At 45.4% G+C, this 20,127-nt stretch overlaps 1 protein-coding gene across 1 annotated transcript in view; it reads left to right on the top strand.

The window, feature by feature from the left end:
- TBC1D9 (TBC1 domain family, member 9 (with GRAM domain)) overlaps nucleotides 1-20,127 on the top strand; it is a 134,486-nt gene that overhangs the window by 108,194 nt on the left and 6,165 nt on the right. The window contains exons 14-18 of the mRNA XM_011955806.1: nucleotides 7,670-7,768; nucleotides 7,943-8,011; nucleotides 12,954-13,194; nucleotides 18,761-18,826; nucleotides 19,649-19,735. Of these exons, the coding sequence (XP_011811196.1) occupies nucleotides 7,670-7,768; nucleotides 7,943-8,011; nucleotides 12,954-13,194; nucleotides 18,761-18,826; nucleotides 19,649-19,735 (562 nt within the window). The remainder of the gene's footprint in view (nucleotides 1-7,669; nucleotides 7,769-7,942; nucleotides 8,012-12,953; nucleotides 13,195-18,760; nucleotides 18,827-19,648; nucleotides 19,736-20,127) is intronic.

Raw genomic sequence — 20,127 nt, 5'->3', positions numbered from 1 at the left:
CCTTTGGAAGGCACTTCTTTGGAGATGAGAAGTTTCTTCCATAAATCCTGCTTTCATAAGCTTGAGACCCACTCACCACATTGCTGGTGGAAGATGGACTGTGCAGATTCAGAGATGTCAGTGTACTCTTCTGCTCTGATCATCTGAAAGGAATGCCTGGGTCAAAACCGAATTCCCTGGATTAGTCCTTTCAAAACAGAAAGTAAAAGATACTAGAAAGGCATAGTCTTTTTTGCTGTAAATTCCAACTTAGGAAATATAATAGTTTAGAGTCCACTACATGGACTGATCTATAGAGAGGTGCTATGGGGATGTCAGAAAAAATACAGGATTAATTAATATTGATTGGGATATACTTATAGTAAAAAAGTATTCATTGTTTTCCTGAAATTCAAATTTAACTGGGCATCCTGTATTTTCTATATTTTTATTCATTGAATCTGGCATCCCTAGCCAGTTATTGGGTGCCTGCTGTGCTGTGCAGCAAGTCAGAGAGGTAAGGCGCTAGGAAGTTTCCCCAGGATGGAGCTAAGAGCACGAGTTCTCGAATCTGGTGACCTGAGTTCAAACTTAGCTTTGCTGCTTACCAGCTGTGTACACTTGAGCAAGTTAATGATTTTTGCTAAACTTCGATTTCTTTGTCTCTGACATGGGGATAGGAAGAGCACTTACTTCCTGGGATGATCATGAGGACCCCCTAAGTTCAGCAAATATTTGTTGAGCATTTACATGTGAATCAGCACTGTCCTCAGCTCATGTCCTGGTCACACAGTCTCTGCCATAGAGTAAGTGGTGATAGATTTACTAAGCAAAAACAAACAAACAAAAAAAACAAATGCAAGGTGGTGCTAATGGCAAGTAAGAAGGAACACAGCACAGTGAAGGGTGGGGACATACTGTTTCTCTGAGCGTTTATTGTTCTGGTGAGATGACAATTAGCAGAGACACAGGTGCCATGGAGGACCGAACACAGTGCTGTCTGAGAGAAGCACAGAGGGGGGCAGCCAGCAGCCGGTGCTCAGGCTGTGGCTGGCAGGGAGTCTGCATGATGCACTTGGGGAACAAGAAGAGGCCACTAGAACTGATGAGTAAGAAGAGGTTGGTGGTGGCTGGCCAGAGAGGGCATTGTGAAAGGTGGAAAGAGCATGAAGGGCTTAGAGGCCTTGGAATTTTATCCCGAGAGAGGATGAAAAATCACTGGAATTTTAAACAAAGGAAGAGCGTTGTCTGATATTCTTACTACTGGGGGAAGATAATGATGCATTGCCTGGTGGAAGTGCAGAGATGTATTTAGAGTCTCTTGCAAGAGAGGATAGTGACTTAGGGGTAGTTAAAAGTGGAGGCCGGCAGCTGAAGCGGGCCTGGAAAGGCTGGAGAGCGCCAAGGCTTTCAGGTGCGAGGGCTCTGGTGCCCAGGGTAAGGCAGAAGTGCGACACCCACTGGTGGGCACTGCAGTGGCCATGGCCTGGCAGAAGAATAGTGGCAGCAGTGGCCAGCTGGGGCCTGGGCTGGCAGACCAGGAGTACCCTCTGTCACTGAGTAATGTGAAAGGGCACAGCCTAGCAGATGAGGACTGTGTGGACCCTGGGCCAGACACCAGGAGTAACAGCTGCTGGGGGCCTGGCTGGACTGAGATCAGGAGAAGTTGCTTAGAGAGAGTAAGGAGCTGGTTGACCTGGCCCACGTGCACCCTACCAGCTGTGCTCCTAACGGCCTGAACTCCAACCTCCTGGTGACCCCGGCCTGGTGCTGGAAGGCTTGGGTTGCTAGTCTGTGGACCTCGCAGCCCATCTGGCCAGGCACCCCTGGTTGTCCATGTGGCTTGCCGGACACCTCTAGGGCTTGGGCCCCCCATCTCTGCACTAGGGCATGGCTCCAGCGTTCCCACCCAGCCTGGGGACTCCCTGCCGTCGGCCTACCAGTTTGTCAGGAACTCCCAGTAGGGCCAGCTGTTGGTCATTCCCAGCGATCACCTGCCTCACATGGCGGACCTGATGGAGCGGGCCACGGTGCCGCCCCTTTGCCCCCCCTGTACTTTCCGGGCCGCAGCCCCTGCACTACGCCCAGCAGTTGCAGCTCTTTTCACTGCAGCACTTCCTGCAGCCACAGGAGTTCCTGTACCTGCAGCAGTGGGTGGCCCAGGCCCTGGAACTGCAAAGGAGCGCCCAGCTGGAGTGGCTGAAGGCGCAGGAGTACCGGGCAGAGATGGAGGAGAAGGGGAGCAACCGGGGCCTGGAGGCCACGGGCAAGGCTGGTCTGGCCACCACTGGCCCCGGGGTGCTGCTGCGGAAGCCCCTGGCCTGGCCGCCGGCCCTGCGAGCATCTACGGCAAGGCGATGAGCCTGCCGCCATCGCCCTGCGCATCCCCCATGGCCTCCCTGAAGGCCAAGGTCATCCAGCAGCTGGAGGACGTGTCCAAGCCGCCTGCCTACGCCTACTCTGCTACCCCCAGCTCCTACCCCACCAGCCCGCCACCCCCCTCTCCGCTCTCCACCCTGGGTATCACCAGCAAGGAAGAGGCCCCCGAGAATGTGTTCCAGAAGGAAGACCTGGAGTTCAAGAAGGAAGACCTGCCGCATTACCTTCCAGGCCTTGTTCTCAGATATGCCGCCCAGGTACCCATTCCAAGCCCTGCCACCACACTACGCGAGGCCCTACCCTTTCCTGGGGCAGCCCACAGCGGCTGCCAATGCGGATGGCCTGGCCCCTGGTGTGCTGCTCCCAGCTGATGGGCCCAGGTGCCTGACACTCTGGTGTGAAGACAAGTCCATCCGCCTATCCCCCTCCAAGATCCCAGAGCCGCTGCGGGAGGGCCCGGAGGAAGAGCCTCTGGCCTAGCGGGAGGCGAAGGCGGAGATGGAGGACATGGACGAGCACCCCACAGAGCTGCCACCTCTGGAGTTGCCGGTGCCACTGCCCGCCACGGAAACCATGGCTACCCTGAGCCCTGCAGGCGATTGCGGAGGTGGCCTGTCGGAGGCCCAGGCGCTGAGTGCCACCGGGCAGGGCTGCACCGAGCCCTCCAAGTGCCCAGACTGCAGAGGGGCCTGAAGCACGCCTGGATTCCCCGGGCCAGACAGAACCCTGCACGGGCTCCCTGGACCTGGGATGGCAGCTGACACCCGAGACGCTGGTGGAGGCCAAGGAGGAGCCAGTGGAGGTGCCCGTGGCGGTGCCCGCGGCAGAGGCAGCGCCGGAGGAAGGCCTGGCCCAGGCGGCCCCGAGCGAGCCTCCGCCCAGCCTGGAAATGTCAGACTGACGTGCCCGCCGGGGAGGGACAGTGCCTAAGACTGGAGCCCCAGGAGGCCGTGCCTGTGCCCAGCAGCACCTGCTTACCTGGAAGAGGCAAGCTCTGAGTAGTTCCTGCCCGGCCTAGAAGACGCACTGACTGGCATGAACGCCCAGGAGGCAGCCGTGGAGCTGCCCCAGGCCAGGCCTCTGCACTCCCCAGGTGCTGCTGGAGCCCAGGCCTTGGAGAAGCTGGAAGCTGCAGAGAGCCTTGTCTTGGAGCAGAGCTTTTTGCACGGCATCACCCTGCTGAGCGAGATCGCAGAGTTGGAGCTGGAGAGGAGAAGCCAGGAGGTGTGGAGCGGACCCTGGTGGCGCGGCCCTGGCCCTGGTGGTGCGACCCTCACTGGAGAGCCTGCTGGCAGCCTGCAGCCACATGCTGAGGGAGGTGCTGGATGGGCCCGTGGTGGGACCCGCTCAAGAACCTGCGGCTCCCACTGGAGCTGAGGCCCACAAGAAGTACAGCTGGATGCGCAAGAAGGAGGAGCGGATGTACCCCATAAAGTCCTCCCTGGAGGACATAGACGCCCTGGAGCTGGACTTCCAGATGCTGCCGGCCGAGGTCCAGCGCCAGTACAAGGAGAAGCAGCGCAAACTGGTGAAGCTGCGGCGGCGCTGGGACTCCGAGGACAGGCACGAGGAGTCCCATGGAAGCTTGGTACGCAGGCCACAGAAACAGACCCACGTCCCCGAGCGCCCTGTCGCCCCCTGTCGCCCCCTGCAAGAGGAAGAAGAGCTGCAACAGTAGCCAAAAGCTGAGCAACAAGTCTCTGCTGACATCAAATGACTATGAGCTGGGAGCAGGAATAAGGAAGAGACACAAAGGGCCCGAGGAGGAACACAATGCCCTCACTGGAATGGGGAAAGCCAGGGGGAGGAACCAGACTTGGTATGAATGCGAGGCCTCGTCTGACTTCATAAGTCAAATAAAGATTAAGAAGAAGAAGATGGCCAGCGATCAGGAGCAGCTGGCAGGCAAGCTCGACAAAGACCCTCTCCTTCACCAAGCAGGACAAGTTGAAGTCACCCTTCAAGTTTTCGGACAGTGCTGGGGGGAAATCGAAAACTGGCCGGGGCTGCAGCAGGTACTTAACTCTTTATGACAGCCTGCTGGGCAAGGACAGGAAGGTGCTGGCCAAGGGCCTCGACCTGTCTCTGAAATCTTCCAGAGAAGGTAAACACAAAAGGGCCGCCAAAGCCAGGAGGATAGGGGCAGGGTTCAAGGCCAGAAACCAGCCCAAGTCGGCCCATGCCGCGTTTGCCTCCGAGGTGAGCAGCTACTCTTACAATACGCACTCAGAGAAAGAGGAAGAATTCCTGAAGGAGAGCGGCCCGCCCAAGGCCCCTCCAGCTGGATCCAAACTGACGCCTTCCCTCCTGTGTGGCATGGTGGTAAAGAACAGCAAGGCAGCTGGCAGCCCCTGGCTGACCAAGAGGGCCTGGCGCCCATCTCTGAAACCCAAGCCGGCCACCAGCAGGAAGCGGCCATTTTGTTTGCTGCTTCGAGAGGCTGAGGTGCATTCCTCCTTCGGCAACTCTTCGGAGGACTCATTTGACTAAGGTTACTAGCTCCAAACACAAAATACTTTACGTGTTTCCTAGCGAGAGAGTGCCTGCAAGTGAGCGAGAGGGAAGCGAGTGGGCACACGGGAGAGATGGTGGGTGAGGAGGCCCGTGCGGATGGCCGCAGGAAGGCCACCATCTGGATTCTTGGCAGTGTAGCCTGCTGTATCAGCCAAATTATTTTTATTTTTTCTTTGATTTGTACTGTATCATTGTGATACTATTGCTGGCTCGCTCTTTTTGAGCTCTTATATGGACTGCTTCTGAGTCTGCATTTTTCTCCACTTTCCCTCCTCTCTGCCCTCCTCCCCCTACCCCGAGTTCCCCCCCGACGCCCATACTCACCTTTTCTGCCCATCCAGAGACCCCAGGCTTGGGTCGGGCTCTCTTTGGGCATGGGCCCAGTGGGGGCTTCCCGAGAAACATTTTATAAATTGAATTCTGTCATGTGGGCGTGTGACTTGATGTTTGTACTGTGATTTTGGTAATACCAAGCTTTAAAACATATTGAGTTCATTTTTAACAACAACAACGAAAAAGTGGAGGTGGTAGAAATGGTTGCAAATTTCTGAGGAGTAGGTATTGATAAAGAGGTCAAAGGCTCACAAAGGCACTCTTTTTAAAGCCTGTTTTAATATACTCATGTAACTGTTTACCCAGATCAAAAATAGAACATACTAGCAACACGGAAGTGCCCCTTGTGCCCCTTTCATGTCACTGTCCATCCAACCATGGTTAATACGTCTCCAGACTTCTAAAAGCATAGATTATCTTTGATTTCTTTTGAACTTGATACAAATGGAATCTCACGGAATAGGCTCTTTTCTGTTTTTTTTTTGTTTTTTTTTTTTGCTTTGTATTATGATTGTAAGATTTGAATACATTGTTCTTTTTATTGCTGCAAAATAGTTGATTATGTGATGATATTGCCATTTATCCATTCTGTGCATGAGCATTTGAGTGGTTACCGACTTTTGGTTAATAGTGTCACTATTAATATTCTAGCACATGTCTTTTGGTAAAAAAATAAAATTATATATATATAGCATATGTATATACACACGCACACACATATATATATATGCTTTTTTGGGGGTATATACTTAGTAGCGGAATATAAGAATCATAAGAATGTTCAGTCGGTAGATACTGCCAAACAGATTTCCAGAACAGTTGTACCAATTGATACTCCAACCAGCAGTATATAAGAGTTTTGGTTGCACCGTATCTTTACCAACACTTATGCTGTTTGTCAGCTTTTTCTTTATCCTTTATGCAAAAGGAAAACAAAATCTCAGGACCCCAGACTCACGTTGCCAAAGGGAAAAGTTAGCTTGGAAACTGAGTCTTGTAAAAAGCTGCCTTTCCTTTTGTTACTAGACACATAGCTGCAAGAAAGAAGGCCTCATGTCTCCCAAGGGGGCCTCCCTCACCCTGACAATGTAAATTAACAGCTCTTCACAGGTACAAGACCACGGAAGACTAGAAATCACCCCCACCTACCCCCCCCCACCCTAAGATAAGATCATATTTGTCATCTTCCCCTACTGTATGTTTACTTTATCTTATGTAAAGTGCAGATTTACTGAGCGCCAGACAAATACATAGTTGACTGTTCCCTCTACCCCACCTTTTTGCACAACACGTGATACCTTCCCTCTTTTTTTTCATTTCCCCTTTCTTCCCCCTCTTGCCCTTTTTCTCCTTTAAATATTGAAGCCCTAAAAACTCTCCCTGGAAAAAGTGCAAGCCACATAACCTACTGCGACTTGCATCTCTTTCCCAGGCATTTCCTCAACCTTGGCAAAATAAACCTCTAAACTGATTGAGACCTGTCTCAGATACTTTTTTTGATTTCCAAATATATTTAACTATTGCAGTCACTGCTTCCATGGGTTAAGCTTCAGATTTTAAGCGAGGTTTCTTTGTCTTTCTTTTGCATCCCTAAGAGATATAAAATCTTATATATTCTTTCTCTGCCTTCAGATAGACTGGTTTGGCTTTTGACAACAAACATTTAGGGGGTACTAGGGAGCTTGAAGAGATGGCTAGCTCACAGTGCCTGCCATCAGGAGACACACAGCATGCATTTCTGGGCCAGATGGACAAATGCTCTTGAACCTACTGGTCAGGAGCAGGGAGCCTCACACAGGGTTGGAGGTTTCTTCCAATCTTCTAGTCTAATGGTTAGCCTTAGACCTTTCTGCTAGTTGAGAAGATTCTTTCTTTGAAGCATTTGTTCATACACAAGTAGCCTTAGCCGGGCGTGGTGGCTCAAGCCTGTAATCCCAGCACTTTGGGAGGCCGAGACGGGCGGATCACGAGGTCAGGAGATCGAGACCATCCTGGCTAACACGGTGAAACCCCGTCTCTACTAAAAATACAAAAAACTAGCCGGGCGAGGTGGCGGGCGCCTGTAGTCCCAGAGGAGAATGGCGTGAACCCAGGAGGCGGAGCTTGCAGTGAGCTGAGATCCGGCCACTGCACTCCAGCCTGGGTGACAGAGCGAGACTCCGTCTCAAAAAACAAAAAAAAACAAGTAGCCTTATTTAGCGCTTCTTGACAAAATCGATGACTTAAGGAAAATACATTTGACTCTGAAATTTAATTCAACTGCTGAGCTGCCTGAGAATTTCCAGATATTTATTTCTAATTGCTCGGTGGCTTTAAAACAGTAACTAAAGGTGTACTATAGGATGCCTGTCATATGAAAGGTCATTTCTTTCATGTGTCAAGAGTGTGTTGCAGGCATTCTGCAGACAGGATATTGTGTGCTGTAAGAGATTTTTTCAGAGACACCAATATTGCTCCTTTCCAGAAATTTGGAACTATCCGGGCAGATTTGATTGAACAGATGAGATTCAAACAGAGACTGAAAGTGATCCAGACACTGGAGGATACTACGAAACGCAATGTGGTAAGTCCTTTGAGAAGTAGCAGGCAGCCTTTGTTGTCTTCCTTCTTCACACTCCTGCTGGCCGTGAATTCTGCCTGACAGAACCGAAAACAATTTGAAAGGGGAAAATTAGGGATTTTTCCAGCATGACACTTTTTGAGTTTGTGAAATTCATTGTGCTTAATATTTTTATAGGTACGAACCATTGTGACAGAAACTTCCTTTACCATTGATGAGCTGGAAGAACTTTATGCTCTTTTCAAGGTGAGTTTCAAAGTAAATTTATGCCCATTCAGAGCAGTAAAGGAGTTCACCTTAATAATTCAGTTAGTTCTTGATTTTTCTTTTAAATTAAGGGATAATATAAATAGGAAGCTAGAGCTGAGAGTGCAAAACTCGAGTACTTAATATGAAAATAAGCATTCTTATAACCAATTTAAGTTGATGTTTTAGTTCCCTTGCACTCCATATAATATTCTAGTTGTTTACTTGAACCTAAAAAAAAAAGGTTATTGCTTCATAATACATATTAAAAGCAATGGTGATCAAGTTTAAATTCTGCTTGAATTCTTGCAAATTGTGATTTCCTGTGTTAAGCTGTAAAAACACCCTTATGTAGTTAGAATAAAGTTGTTTAAATGCCCAAGGAAAAGCATAATTGGTTAAATTTCTGTGATTTTCCTTTTATAATTCCACCTCTACCAATCTTGATTTTTTTTTTTTTTTTTTTTTTTGGTGTGGAGTCTGTCTCTCACTCTATTGCCCAGGGACAGCTGGGATTACAGGCACACACCACCACACCCAACTAACTTTTGTATTTTTCCTTTTTCTTTCTTTTTTTTTTTTTTTTCCTCCAGTAGAGAGCTGATACAATTAGGTTAGAATAGTAGAGACAGGGTTTCACCATGTTGGTCAAGCTGGTCTTGAACTCCTGACCTCCACCTCAACCTCCCAAAGTGCTGAGATTACAGGTGTGAGCCACCACACTTGGCCCCAATCTTGATTCTTAATAAGAAAGTAAAGTATTATGATCATAAATAAAGCAAAGTACAACTTTTTCTTTTGGAAAAAAAATATTTCTGTCATAGGTATCATCAGCATCAGAGGTTAAAATGTGATAATCAACAGGAAAAAAAATTTAAAATATGCCTTTTATACAGGTGCCAATTTCATCACAGTTTCTAATTACCGTCAGAACTAAAATTTGGCTGTTTTGAGAATTGCAAAGATAGTACAGGAGGAAATAGAAACGAGCATAAAAACCAGAGTTGAACACTGGTATTCTACTTCTTACAGTCAGAAAATGTGGTTGCTTAAGATTGCTCTTGCTGGTGTCACCCACTGCCTGTTCGCCACTGGAGGGCACCACCGTTTTATTTATGTTGGTGTCACCAGTGCCTGGTAAAGTGCACTAGTACTAATACTAGAGTCTCTGCCTTCGTAGGTGTTCCAAACGTGTGTGTTGAATTAATAGATAAATTAGTGATCAGTTCTCAATATAACACAGTCCCTGCATTCTTCTGATGAGGAAACCGAAGCCCAGAAAGATGGAGGCATTCTGGGTGTCCAGGCTGCTTGGTGGTGCGCTTGGTGCAGCATCAGCATTATCAACAGAGTGGACAGCAGCGCCCCCGCCAGCCTGCTTCCAGCACTTGAGGGTGCAGTCTCTGTGGTGTGCCAGCTAATGAATATTTTATTCATACATGTTAAGCACCTGTAGCTAATTGTTCCATGTAGTGTAAGTTGAAGATCCATAAGGCAGGAGAAAACAATGATGCAACTGAGATCAGGTTTTTAAGGGATGCTGAGGGCCAGAAGTCTTCACAGGGCATGGGGGCAGGGCCAAGATTCTTGTGGGGAGCTAAATGGAAGTGGAAGTAGCAGCTGGAGGCAGCAAGAGCCTGGACAGGTAATAGAAAGGACTGTGACAGTGGACAGAGGAGGCTGACTCGGGGAAAGCAAAAGGAGGAGGACCGGGGATGGCTGTACATAAGTCCTGGATCTGGAAGTCATTGAAATCACATCTTTTTTTTTTTCTTCTTCTTCTTTGAGACGGAGTCTTGTTCTGTCGCCCAGGCTGGAGTGCAGTGGCGCGATCTCGACTCACTGCAGCCTCTGCCTCCCAGTTTCAAGCAATTCTCCTGCCTCGGGCTCCTGAGTAGCTGGCAGTACAGGTGCCTGCCACCATATCAGGCTAATTTTTGTATTTTTAGTAGAGACGGGATTTCACCATATCGGCCAGGCTGGTCTCAAACTCCTGACCTTGTGATCTGCCTGCCTTGGCCTCCCAAAGGGCTGGGATTATAGGCATGAGCCACCAAACTCGGCCGAAGCCACATCTTAACCCTGGGCACTGCTGCGCTCTCTGGTCTGTGTACCTTCAGATAACAACTGTGTCATTTGAACCCTGAGAATATGCTGAGGAAAGCACTTTTCTTATACTCAAAACCCTCTCCTAACAGTATGTTGATAACACAAGTTCCCCAGCTCTATTGAGGACCCAGAAGAACCTGAGACTCGGTTGGTGTCAGGGATGGGACAGAGTCTCTTCTACTAAAGAAACCAATATAAAACTTCAGTTATGGACACTTTATGGAATCATAGTAACACTTTAATTGGCTTTCATTCATTTTCTCAAACATTTATTAAGTCATCACGATGTGTTAGTCACCCTGCCAGAGTTTTTAGTACTTTAAAAAGCCAATTTCTAGAGCCAGGTACAGTAGCTCATGTCTGTAATCCCAGGTACTTGAGAGGCTGAGGTGGGAGGGAGGAGTGCTAGAGCCTAGGAGTTCTAGACCAGCCTGGGCAACATAACAAGACCCATCACTAAAAAAAATATATTTTTTACATTAGCCAGGCATGGTGGCACACATTTGTAGCACAGAGGCTGACTGACTTGGGAGGATCGCTTGAGCCCAGGAGGTTGAGACTGCAGTGAGCCAGGATCACACCGCTGCACTCCAGTCTGGGCAACAGAGTGAGACCCTGTCTCTTAGATTTTTTTTAAGAAAGCCCTGAGTACTTTTCTGGAGATACAAAGGATTGATGCAGTCCTCCTCCCAAGGAGCTGACTGCACAGGCTTTTGGGTAGAACTTGAGGAGAAAAGGTTAAAGAATGCACCCTAAGGCAGATATGGAAAATGTGGTTCAGGGGCCCTTTGCCCTGGTTTCTCTTGAACTCTTTCCAAATTAGCCCTTCTGTTTCAGTCTCTGGGCCCATAGTCCCCAAATGATGGTCTGTGGGCTCTCAGCAAGGAACAAGGGAGATGATCTGAAGGTCATGTTTTATCCTAGTGGTTGTGAGCACCATGAAAGTGCCTGCACCCGTGTTCAGGCCAGGTTCAGAGCAACTTGGGATGCTTAGTTAGGAGGAAATGCTTTGGGTAACCTTTGTCAACCGATGTAGCTCAGGTTAAGGGGTTCCTTCCCAGAGTATATCACCAACACCATGCTGCCCACAGAGAGGCTGCTGGGCTCCACTAATGCTCATTCAGAGTACAGCTTAACCCAGCAGGCCACTCTGACCTCAGCATCTGCCTTCCTGCCTCTGACACACACTGCCTCCACCCTGCAGCCAGGAATGCAGTCCCAGGAATGCAGTCCCAAAGCCCTGCAGAACTTTGACACAGTTTCCTTTATTCTCTCAAGGTCGCCTTGCAAAAAACCTGACTGATTCTGCTCACCACCTCTCCTTCCTCCTCTCTTCCCTACTCCCACTCCTCTTTTTAGCTTTTTCACTACAATTCCCAATAAACAATTGTGAAAAGACATTGATCTTCTCTGCTCCTTTTCTAAGGGAGAGCAAAATAGAAAGACAACATACTCACAATTGACTCTCCTCTTTTTCAGAAACCCTGCGGAAAAGAGAAAGATTTTCAAAAGTGCTTTTTTTTCCCCTTCTTTTTTATTGTTATTTTTTTAAGACAGGGTCTCTGTCGTCCAGGCTACAGGGCAGTGGCACCATCCCGGGTCACTGCAGACTTGACCTCATGGGCTCAAGCTATCCTCCCACCTCAGCCTCCTAAGTACCTGGGACTACAGGCATGTGTCACCATGCCCAGCTACTTTTTAAACTTTTTTTTTTTTTTGTAGAGACAGGGTCTCAGTATGTTGCCCAGGCTGTTCTCAAATTCCTGGGCTCAAGTGTTCCCCTGGCCTCCCAAAGTGCTGGGATTATAGGAATGAGCCACTGCACCTGGCCAAAGGTGTTTTTTTTTCTATTACCATATTTATTCATGCTTATAGTGAAATATTCAGACAGTACAATATGGAAAAAGTTAAAACGAAGTCCTCCTTTGTGTGCTCCTTCTTTCTCCCCCACCTGCCACCCAGAGTTAACTATAAATGCTGTGTGGGGTTGAGGGCGTTCTTTCAGAACTTTCTAGTGCATGCTTTTTTGTGTGGTCTTCCTAAAAGGAGTGGATATTTCTACCAGAGTCACCATGACCTCATGAATAAAGAGGCTGCCTTTTTTCCAAGGGCAGCAACAGGAAGCCCTTTGCTGGGTCTGGATCTCTATTCTGCTCGCCGGAGTGGTTCCTATGCTGACAGTTTTTCTAGAGCTGTTTACAGATGTGTGAAATTGGATGACCATGCACTTGTAGGTTGAATACTGTGTGACTGTGATCTTATTTATGTGATTTTGGTGAGCAGGGAAGCAGGGGATTATGTATGATACATGGGACATTAGAGCGGGCATTAAGAAACCCAAAATCTCATCATGATTCTGCTTTAACTAACTGGTTGGTTGACCTCATGTGAGCCACATAAAGTCTGGACTTTACTATTGTCACCTAGAAAACAAGGTGGTCCCATTACCTAAATTCCTGTCTTTTTCAAGTAGCGTTCTATTTAAGCTAAAAAATTTCTTTCTCTTTATGGGGGTTAGTTCTAAAATGTATGCGAGTGTGTAGGTAAGAGGGAAGAGAATGTGGTGGGGGAGAGTTCCCTTTCTTTCTTCACCTACACCCAGTAATTGCAGACCTTCCAGGTGTAAATTGCAGAAATGGTTGGTGTGGAGGCGGTGAAGGGCTGGTCAAGTGGAGGTTGTGTAGAACTAAGAGACTGAGGGGGCCCTGAGGCTACAGCCCTGCCCCAGGGGATGCTCATAGATTGACTTAAAGCCCTTTCCAAACTGGAGGACGGCCTTTTCTTTCTGGTATTTGCTGCAAAAGATCCCCAGTGATCATCAATTCTTTTTCAGGCAGAACATCTCACCAGCTGCTACTGGGGCGGGAGCAGCAACGCGCTGGATCGGCATGACCCCAGCCTGCCCTACCTCGAACAGTATCGCATTGACTTCGAGCAGTTCAAGGGGATGTTTGCTCTTCTCTTTCCTTGGGCATGTGGAACTCACTCTGACGTTCTGGCCTCCCGCTTATTCCAGTTATTAGATGAAAATGGAGACTCTTTGATTAACTTCCGGGAGTTTGTCTCTGGGCTAAGTAAGGACGTGGTACTATTGCATGAATTGGGATGGGATGACGGAGCTGTGCCCAGCGTCGCCCATGCTGCCCTCAGGGCTACAGAAGCACAATGGGAAGTTTGCAAACTGATTATAAAATGTGTTTTTCACCAACATCGTATATGGATAAATTGTTGCCTCTACATCAGACAGCCCTCAACACTAGTTAAAAATACATTATTAGAGAAGTCACAAGACAATGAAATGTCAACATAATCACTGAAACCACAGACAGATAGTTTTATAAGAGACAAATGTTTGGGTTGGTGGGTTACTTTTATTTGCCAAAAAAAACCCAGAATATTTTATTGAATATATTATATGTAATTGCATAAAACATCTATTTCATAATAAATTTTATATGTAATTTCATAGTTTCATAAAACATTATGAAATGTTTTTAATAAAGTAGCACCACAGCAGCCCTGCAGCCTAAATGGAAGTCTTTTCTCTCCCTTTTGCTGGGAGGAGGGACCTTCCAGCAGGAGCAGGCCCAGCCTCACCCCACACCTTACCACAGCATGAGGGCAGCTACCCATCAGCTCCCTGTCTGGCTTGTTCACTGCCCTACATATGACTGCCTTTTTGGACTCTTGTTCCTTTTATAACTGGGCACAAAAGCTGCATGGTAGTGGAGCCTGGCCCACCTGACGTAAGGTTGAGAGTATAGCAGGCATTATGCCAGAATGAGGTAAGAACAATTTTTTTAAAAGTCTAATTGTGCTACTCTATGACCTTGGGCCATATGCTTTAAAAGTACCCAAGGAAGGAGAAAATGTCAGGCATAGAGCCAGCATTTCTGAAGAACATCTTTAATCTGTAAGAGTTGTATCTAGAAGACATAAAGGCCAGAGGAAGCCGATGGTTTTTTATTAAAAAGGGAAGGGATGTAGGTAAGGTTCTTTGAGGTTAAAACAAAAATTGTGTAAAGCGCTCATCTATACGCTTAAAAGAGGAGACATGGGAGAACTCAATGTTTATTTAGAGTGCAGATACTGTTGTGATACTTTAGAACTTTTACTATATTAATCCAAACAGCAGCTCTTAGGTGTAATAATGACAGTGATAGCTGACATTTATACAGCATTTATTCCATGCCTGACACTACCCTAATGCTTTTTATGTGCACAATTCATGTGCATTTAATTTGTCTAAGGGCATGCAACTATAAAGTTTGTGTTTGATACCAAGTACCCAAGAGGCACAGTTTGTACTGTTACTCTTATGCTTCATTACCTACCTGCTTGCTACTATTATCTCCATATTTAGCTAAACAAATAGAAGCTCAGAAAAGTTAAAGTAACTTGTTGGAACGTTAATTTTTAGCAAACCAGTAAATATCTGTTATTGAACTGAATTGAGAGGCACAGCTAATACATGCTGGACCCAGGATTCAGCCAAGGGCTATCTGTCCTGAAAGCTTATCCTTTTCTCACTACTCTGTACTGAGGATAATAAAAGGGCGTTTTTTAGGAAGAAGAAGGCAGTATTAATTTTTAATTACACAAGTGATATATAAGTACAATGTGCTTTTTTAAAACATGGCACAAATCAGATAATGCTAAAGACCTCTTCGACCCTATGCTAATCTTTTTTACTTCCAAGGTAATTACTGATTGTCATATAGGTATCCATCAAAAGAGATATTTAAAAAAATACCTTTGGGCAAAAATAAAGAGGAGAAAATAGAGACAGGTTCTACATGTAGAAAGTGACAGAAATAAACAAAAATATTTAATTTACTTAAATTTAGTCAACTCCAGTAAGGAGAATACTTTTTAAAATCTTCGAGAAGGAAAAAGCGGCTTGAAGTCGAGCATAGAGAAAACACTGGAAAAGAATATTTAGACTTCAAAATGCAGTTGAGTTCCTGGGCAAAGTAAACTATACCCCAGATTAGTGGGAGAACTCTCAGATGTGATTGCAGAGCTGTTGTCAGTTACTTTGGTCAGTTATAGTTATGGAGATGGGCAAGTCAAGCAGAAATTAGAAATTCTGTCTGTGTTTAAAGGAACTAAAGGATGGGCCGGGCCCTGTGGCTCATGCCTGTAATCCCAGCACTTTGGGACGCCGAGGTGGGCGGATCACTTGAGGTTGGGAGTTCAAGACTGTCCTGGCCAACATGGTGAAACCTTGTCTCTACTGAAAATGCAAAAATTAGTCAGGCGTAGTGGCAGGTCCCTATAATCCCAGCTACTCAGGAGGCTGAGGCACGAGAATCACTTGAACCTGGGAGGTAGAGTTTGCAGTGAGCAGACATCGTGCCACAGCACTCCAGCCTAGACGACAGAGTAAGACTCCATCTCAAAAAAAAAAAAAAAAAAGAAAAACTAAAAAATGAATTCCGAAAAACATGTATCAGTAATTTTATATCAATCCCCGGAGAGATCCCTCTAGAAATTACTGAACAGATAGATGGTCTTTGTGGAATTAGAAATGAGGGGTTTCAGGCCAAGGCAGGTGGATCACGATGTCAGGAGATGGAGACCATCCTGGCTAACACAGTGAAACCTGTCTCTACTAAAAATACAAAAAATTAGCTGGGCGTACTGGCAGGCACCTGTAGTCCCAACTAATTGGGAGGCTGAGGCAGGAGAATTGCTTGAACCCGGAAGGCGGAGGTTGCAGTGAGCTGAGATCGCGCCACTGCACTCCAGCGTGGGCGACAGAGCAAGACTCCCATCTCAAACAAACAAACAAAGAAATGAGGAGTTTCTGTCAGAAGCCATAAATTAGCTGTATCTCTTTTTTCCAACAGTGTGGCTGAAACTTAGAGTCTATAAACATAGCATAATGAGTTGTGATGCAGCGGGTCATTGGATAAATATCATTATCAATGGAAAAGGCGAAAGTTTATGGAAATTGGTGATTGTGTAACTGGCTGAACACTGCACCCAAAAGTGGGATGGGTAATAAGTTCATTTCAACTGAGAGAGCATTCACTAGTACCGTTGGGCCCAGTATTTGGATTCTTGGTGCTTGCATCCTTATTTGCACGATAAGAGTTAACCATCAAAACTAAATGAAACAATTCAAGTAAAGTTCCTAGAAGAGTATCTGGCTAAAAAAATGTCGGTTATGATTGTCACTATGATTATTACTCATTCTCCTCTGCCACACTCAGCAGGCACCTTGAACCATGAAGGCAGAGAACACTTACTTACTGAATGGGTGGGGCCACATGAAGGCAGAAGAGAGAGCCAATATGTTAGGTGACCAAAGTAGGTTTTTAAAAACTATGATAGCCAGAAATTGTAACTGAACCCAGGTTTGGCTGCTCGCCGCTCGAAAAACAAACTCAGGAGATGAGAGTTTTTTGGGTGGGAGGAAAAGCAGGTTCATTCTGAGAGTCAGCAAATTGCGAAAATGGCAGACTAGCATCCTAAACTACCTTATTAAGTCAGTACAGATTTTAGGCTCTTTTTGTGTTAAGGGCAGGGGAATGAGAAGCAATTGGGATCAAGAGGTAGACGGCACAGACATCTGGGCATCTGCAGGGGTCCGAGAAGGTTGGGAACTTCTTTGTCTTCAGTCAGATTATAATGCTACTATGAATCTTTAACCAAACAGTTTTTTGCATACTTCTCCTTCAATTTCAGAGTTAATTTTTTAAAACTACGTGACTGCTGTTTTTGCATATTATCTTACTGCTCTAAAATTATCCTAGCCTACATGCAGGTAAAGGTCCCTTAAACAAAACTTGAATTAGTTATGTTCTTTTGCTGTTTCACTGTTGCAAAATGATTGGCGGAAAAAAAAAATTGGTAAGGATAAATATAAGTTCTACATTTAAAGAAATAATTGTTAAAAGAACTAGCTAGGATGTCTGCATGTAGTATAATAATAGTTTCCAGCATGGAATCTAGAGTCAGACAAATCCAGGTTCAAATCCTTGACCTGTCGCTTACTTATGACCTTGAACAAATTACTTAACCTCAATAAGCCCAATTTTTCTTATCTGTAAAATAGGAGTAATAATTGTGCCCATTTTATAGAATTGTTCCGAGATATAAGTAGGATTATACATATGAAGTAATTGGCTTAACACAGAGTGGATGGTTACTATCTGTCATTATTTTCATGATTAGTTTTATTAATCATGCAAACATCTGGGGGTTTAGTTAACCATGTGATCATTAAGAGTGTGAACAGTTGAATTCACACTTAGGCTATACTAATGGAAGAGTCAGAAACAGTTCCCCTATTTCCTGGAGTGGCCAAGAGGCTTCTGAACTCATTCCAGTGGGATATTGATTGAGAAATTAACACGCAAGGTAGATGTGGATAATAATAGGGAAGGATATACATATCACATCAGATGAGAAAATTGAAAAAATGGGAGAGAACTAATCTAAGAAGATAAAGTTGCCCCAAAAAGATAAGCTTAAGGAAGACAGGACAGCTGTTCTTAAAATCTGAAGGATTGTTGTGTGGAAGAGATGAGACACCCATTCTGTTTGGCTTTAAAGAGTGGGATAAGAGAAAGTGGAGTAGTTCTAAACCATTTTTGAGTCATGGGCTCTTTGAGATCTGATAAAGACTATGGACATTTTCTTTCCCCAAAGTAACATATGCACATAAATAAAATTTTGCATTTTGAGGGGTTCATGGACTTCATAAAGTTGAGACTACAGGTTTTAAGGGTCATTAGACTAAAAATTACAGAAGAACTTTCAGTATTTAAAGAATAGAGCTTGGAATTGAATGCCTCTGGTTGTACTGAGTTCCCCATCTTTGAGAATATTTCAGCAGATGCTGGAGTCCTGTCTCACAGGGGTGTGTGAGAGGAGATCCTACATTAAGTGGAAGGTCAGACAAAATAACCCCTAAGGTCCCTTCCAACCCAGATTCTATGATTCCTATTTTTCTTCTTTTTCCAAATCTCATTATCTTTAGGCACTCTGAGAATATATATTTACAAAGGATTTTCTGGTTCTAACAATAAATATGGACTTTGAGGGGAAAAGCAACAGGATTCTTCTGATTGAAGCTATGGTGATATAATGACAGATAGGGTCAGATAAATTAAGGAAATACTTAGGAGCTCAAAAACAATTAAAAAGGATTTCTGGAATGAGTAATTTGAAGTGATATCAAACACATCTTGAAATTATTTCTGAACTCTTAATAGTTATTTAAGATGTTGTGGCCCAATCACATGACCTTTCTCATTGCTAAAGCTAGTTTGTTAGGTGCCAGGCACTCTTCCAGGTGCTTTATATGTTTTAACACTTTTAGTTCTGACATTTCATGGAGTCCTGACATCAAGATCACTGGTAGAATCTTCTAGTATCATCTCACCTTACAGAGGGGAAACTGAGGTACAGAGAGTTTAACTCTCCCAAGAGTACATATGTACATGCAGAGGATTTGAAACCAACCATCCTGGTTCCTGAGCTCTTACCCCAAGTAGGTCCTGGCCAGGCCTTTCACCATGCAGTGTCTTGGTTGCAATAGGTATGAAGTAGACTTTTTAGGGGAATACTAGGCCTGGAGATTGCTAGCACATGTGATGCGTTTCACATTGGTATTTATGTGACTTCTAGGTGCTGCATGCCATGGGGATCTCACAGAGAAGCTCAAACTCCTGTACAAAATGCACGTCTTGCCTGGTGAGTGAGCTACATGGAGCAGTACATGTGTCTGTAACCATGACCTGGCTTGAAGTCTCTTTTTTAGGTGTAACCTGATTGTCCTCTTTTTGATATACACAGTCATTCATGAGTCACTAAGAACTAACGGAACCATGACAATTTCCATAAGTTCTTGAATCAGCATGCACTTGATTGTGTGGTCATTTACCTGTGTGAAGAGTGAGCTGTGGTAACAGAAAAGAGCAGGCAGGCATCTGCAAGAGAAAGAATAAATAGCACTTGGTAACACCTGGGATACAAGGATTGTGAGAGAGAAAAGGAACGTAGGAACATTGACAGGAACAAGTGGGGAAAACGGTGAGGTTTTGAGTTCAATTTTAAACAAGGTTGGTACCAGCTGGGATCTATCTAGCAAATACTTTTAAAAATGAGATGAAATTGGCACTAACAGTAGAGGTAGGATAAAACTAGATTTGGGAATTCTCTTTATAGCATACGGTTTCCTAAAATTTTGTTGATAAAGCGTTATTCCATACAACTTGGAAAACTGGCCATACCACAGAAAATATGAAGGAACACTTTGGTGTGGGGTTGTTAAAAGGGAAGATGGAGTTAGAAAGGGAGTGACCCCTTCCACTAAGGTTTAGAGACAGTAGCCACTCAAGGCCCCCCAGTGATGTGACCACTAAGGTTTAGAAGCAGTAGGTACTCAACGCCCCATCCCACCTTTGTAACTTTAGCCTTTCATCCCCACTTATGTCATTTCATTTAATGATTAAGCATACTTTCACTGGTTCCTGGCCCTACCAATATGAGAATTATGTTTCCTCCCCTCCCTAGAGCCATCCTCTGATCAAGATGAGCCAGATTCTGCTTTTGAAGCAACTCAGTACTTCTTTGAAGATATCACCCCAGAATGTACACATGGTAAGTGACTTTTCTCACCAAAGATACTGTATTTGTTTTCTACGGAGCCCTCCGTTATTGGAAAAAGACTTTCCTCCAAAGCTAGTCAATCAAAGACATATGAAAATATGGTTGCCTAATTGGTTACTTTCCTTTCCAATTTTTGAGATTCAGCAACTATTGGGCAGCAGGTAACTCAGCCCACTGAAGGAACCATGTACATTATTTCCCAGTAGATTAGAACACTTGTGTCCTGTAGAGCTATATACTTTGATGCCCTCTCTCTGCTAGGATCAGCCTCATTAATAATAATATCCTGTTAGGCAGCCATCCAGAATTGGAACTAGCATTTCTGTCAGAAAGCATTCTCTTATATCTGTGTTTGCTCTGTAGCAGAAATTAGCAAACTATGG

The sequence above is a fragment of the Colobus angolensis genome, unplaced genomic scaffold (assembly GCF_000951035.1).
Source record: "Colobus angolensis palliatus isolate OR3802 unplaced genomic scaffold, Cang.pa_1.0 Scaffold400, whole genome shotgun sequence".
NCBI lineage: Eukaryota > Metazoa > Chordata > Mammalia > Primates > Cercopithecidae > Colobus > Colobus angolensis.
This window is presented reverse-complemented; position numbering and strand designations above follow the sequence as displayed.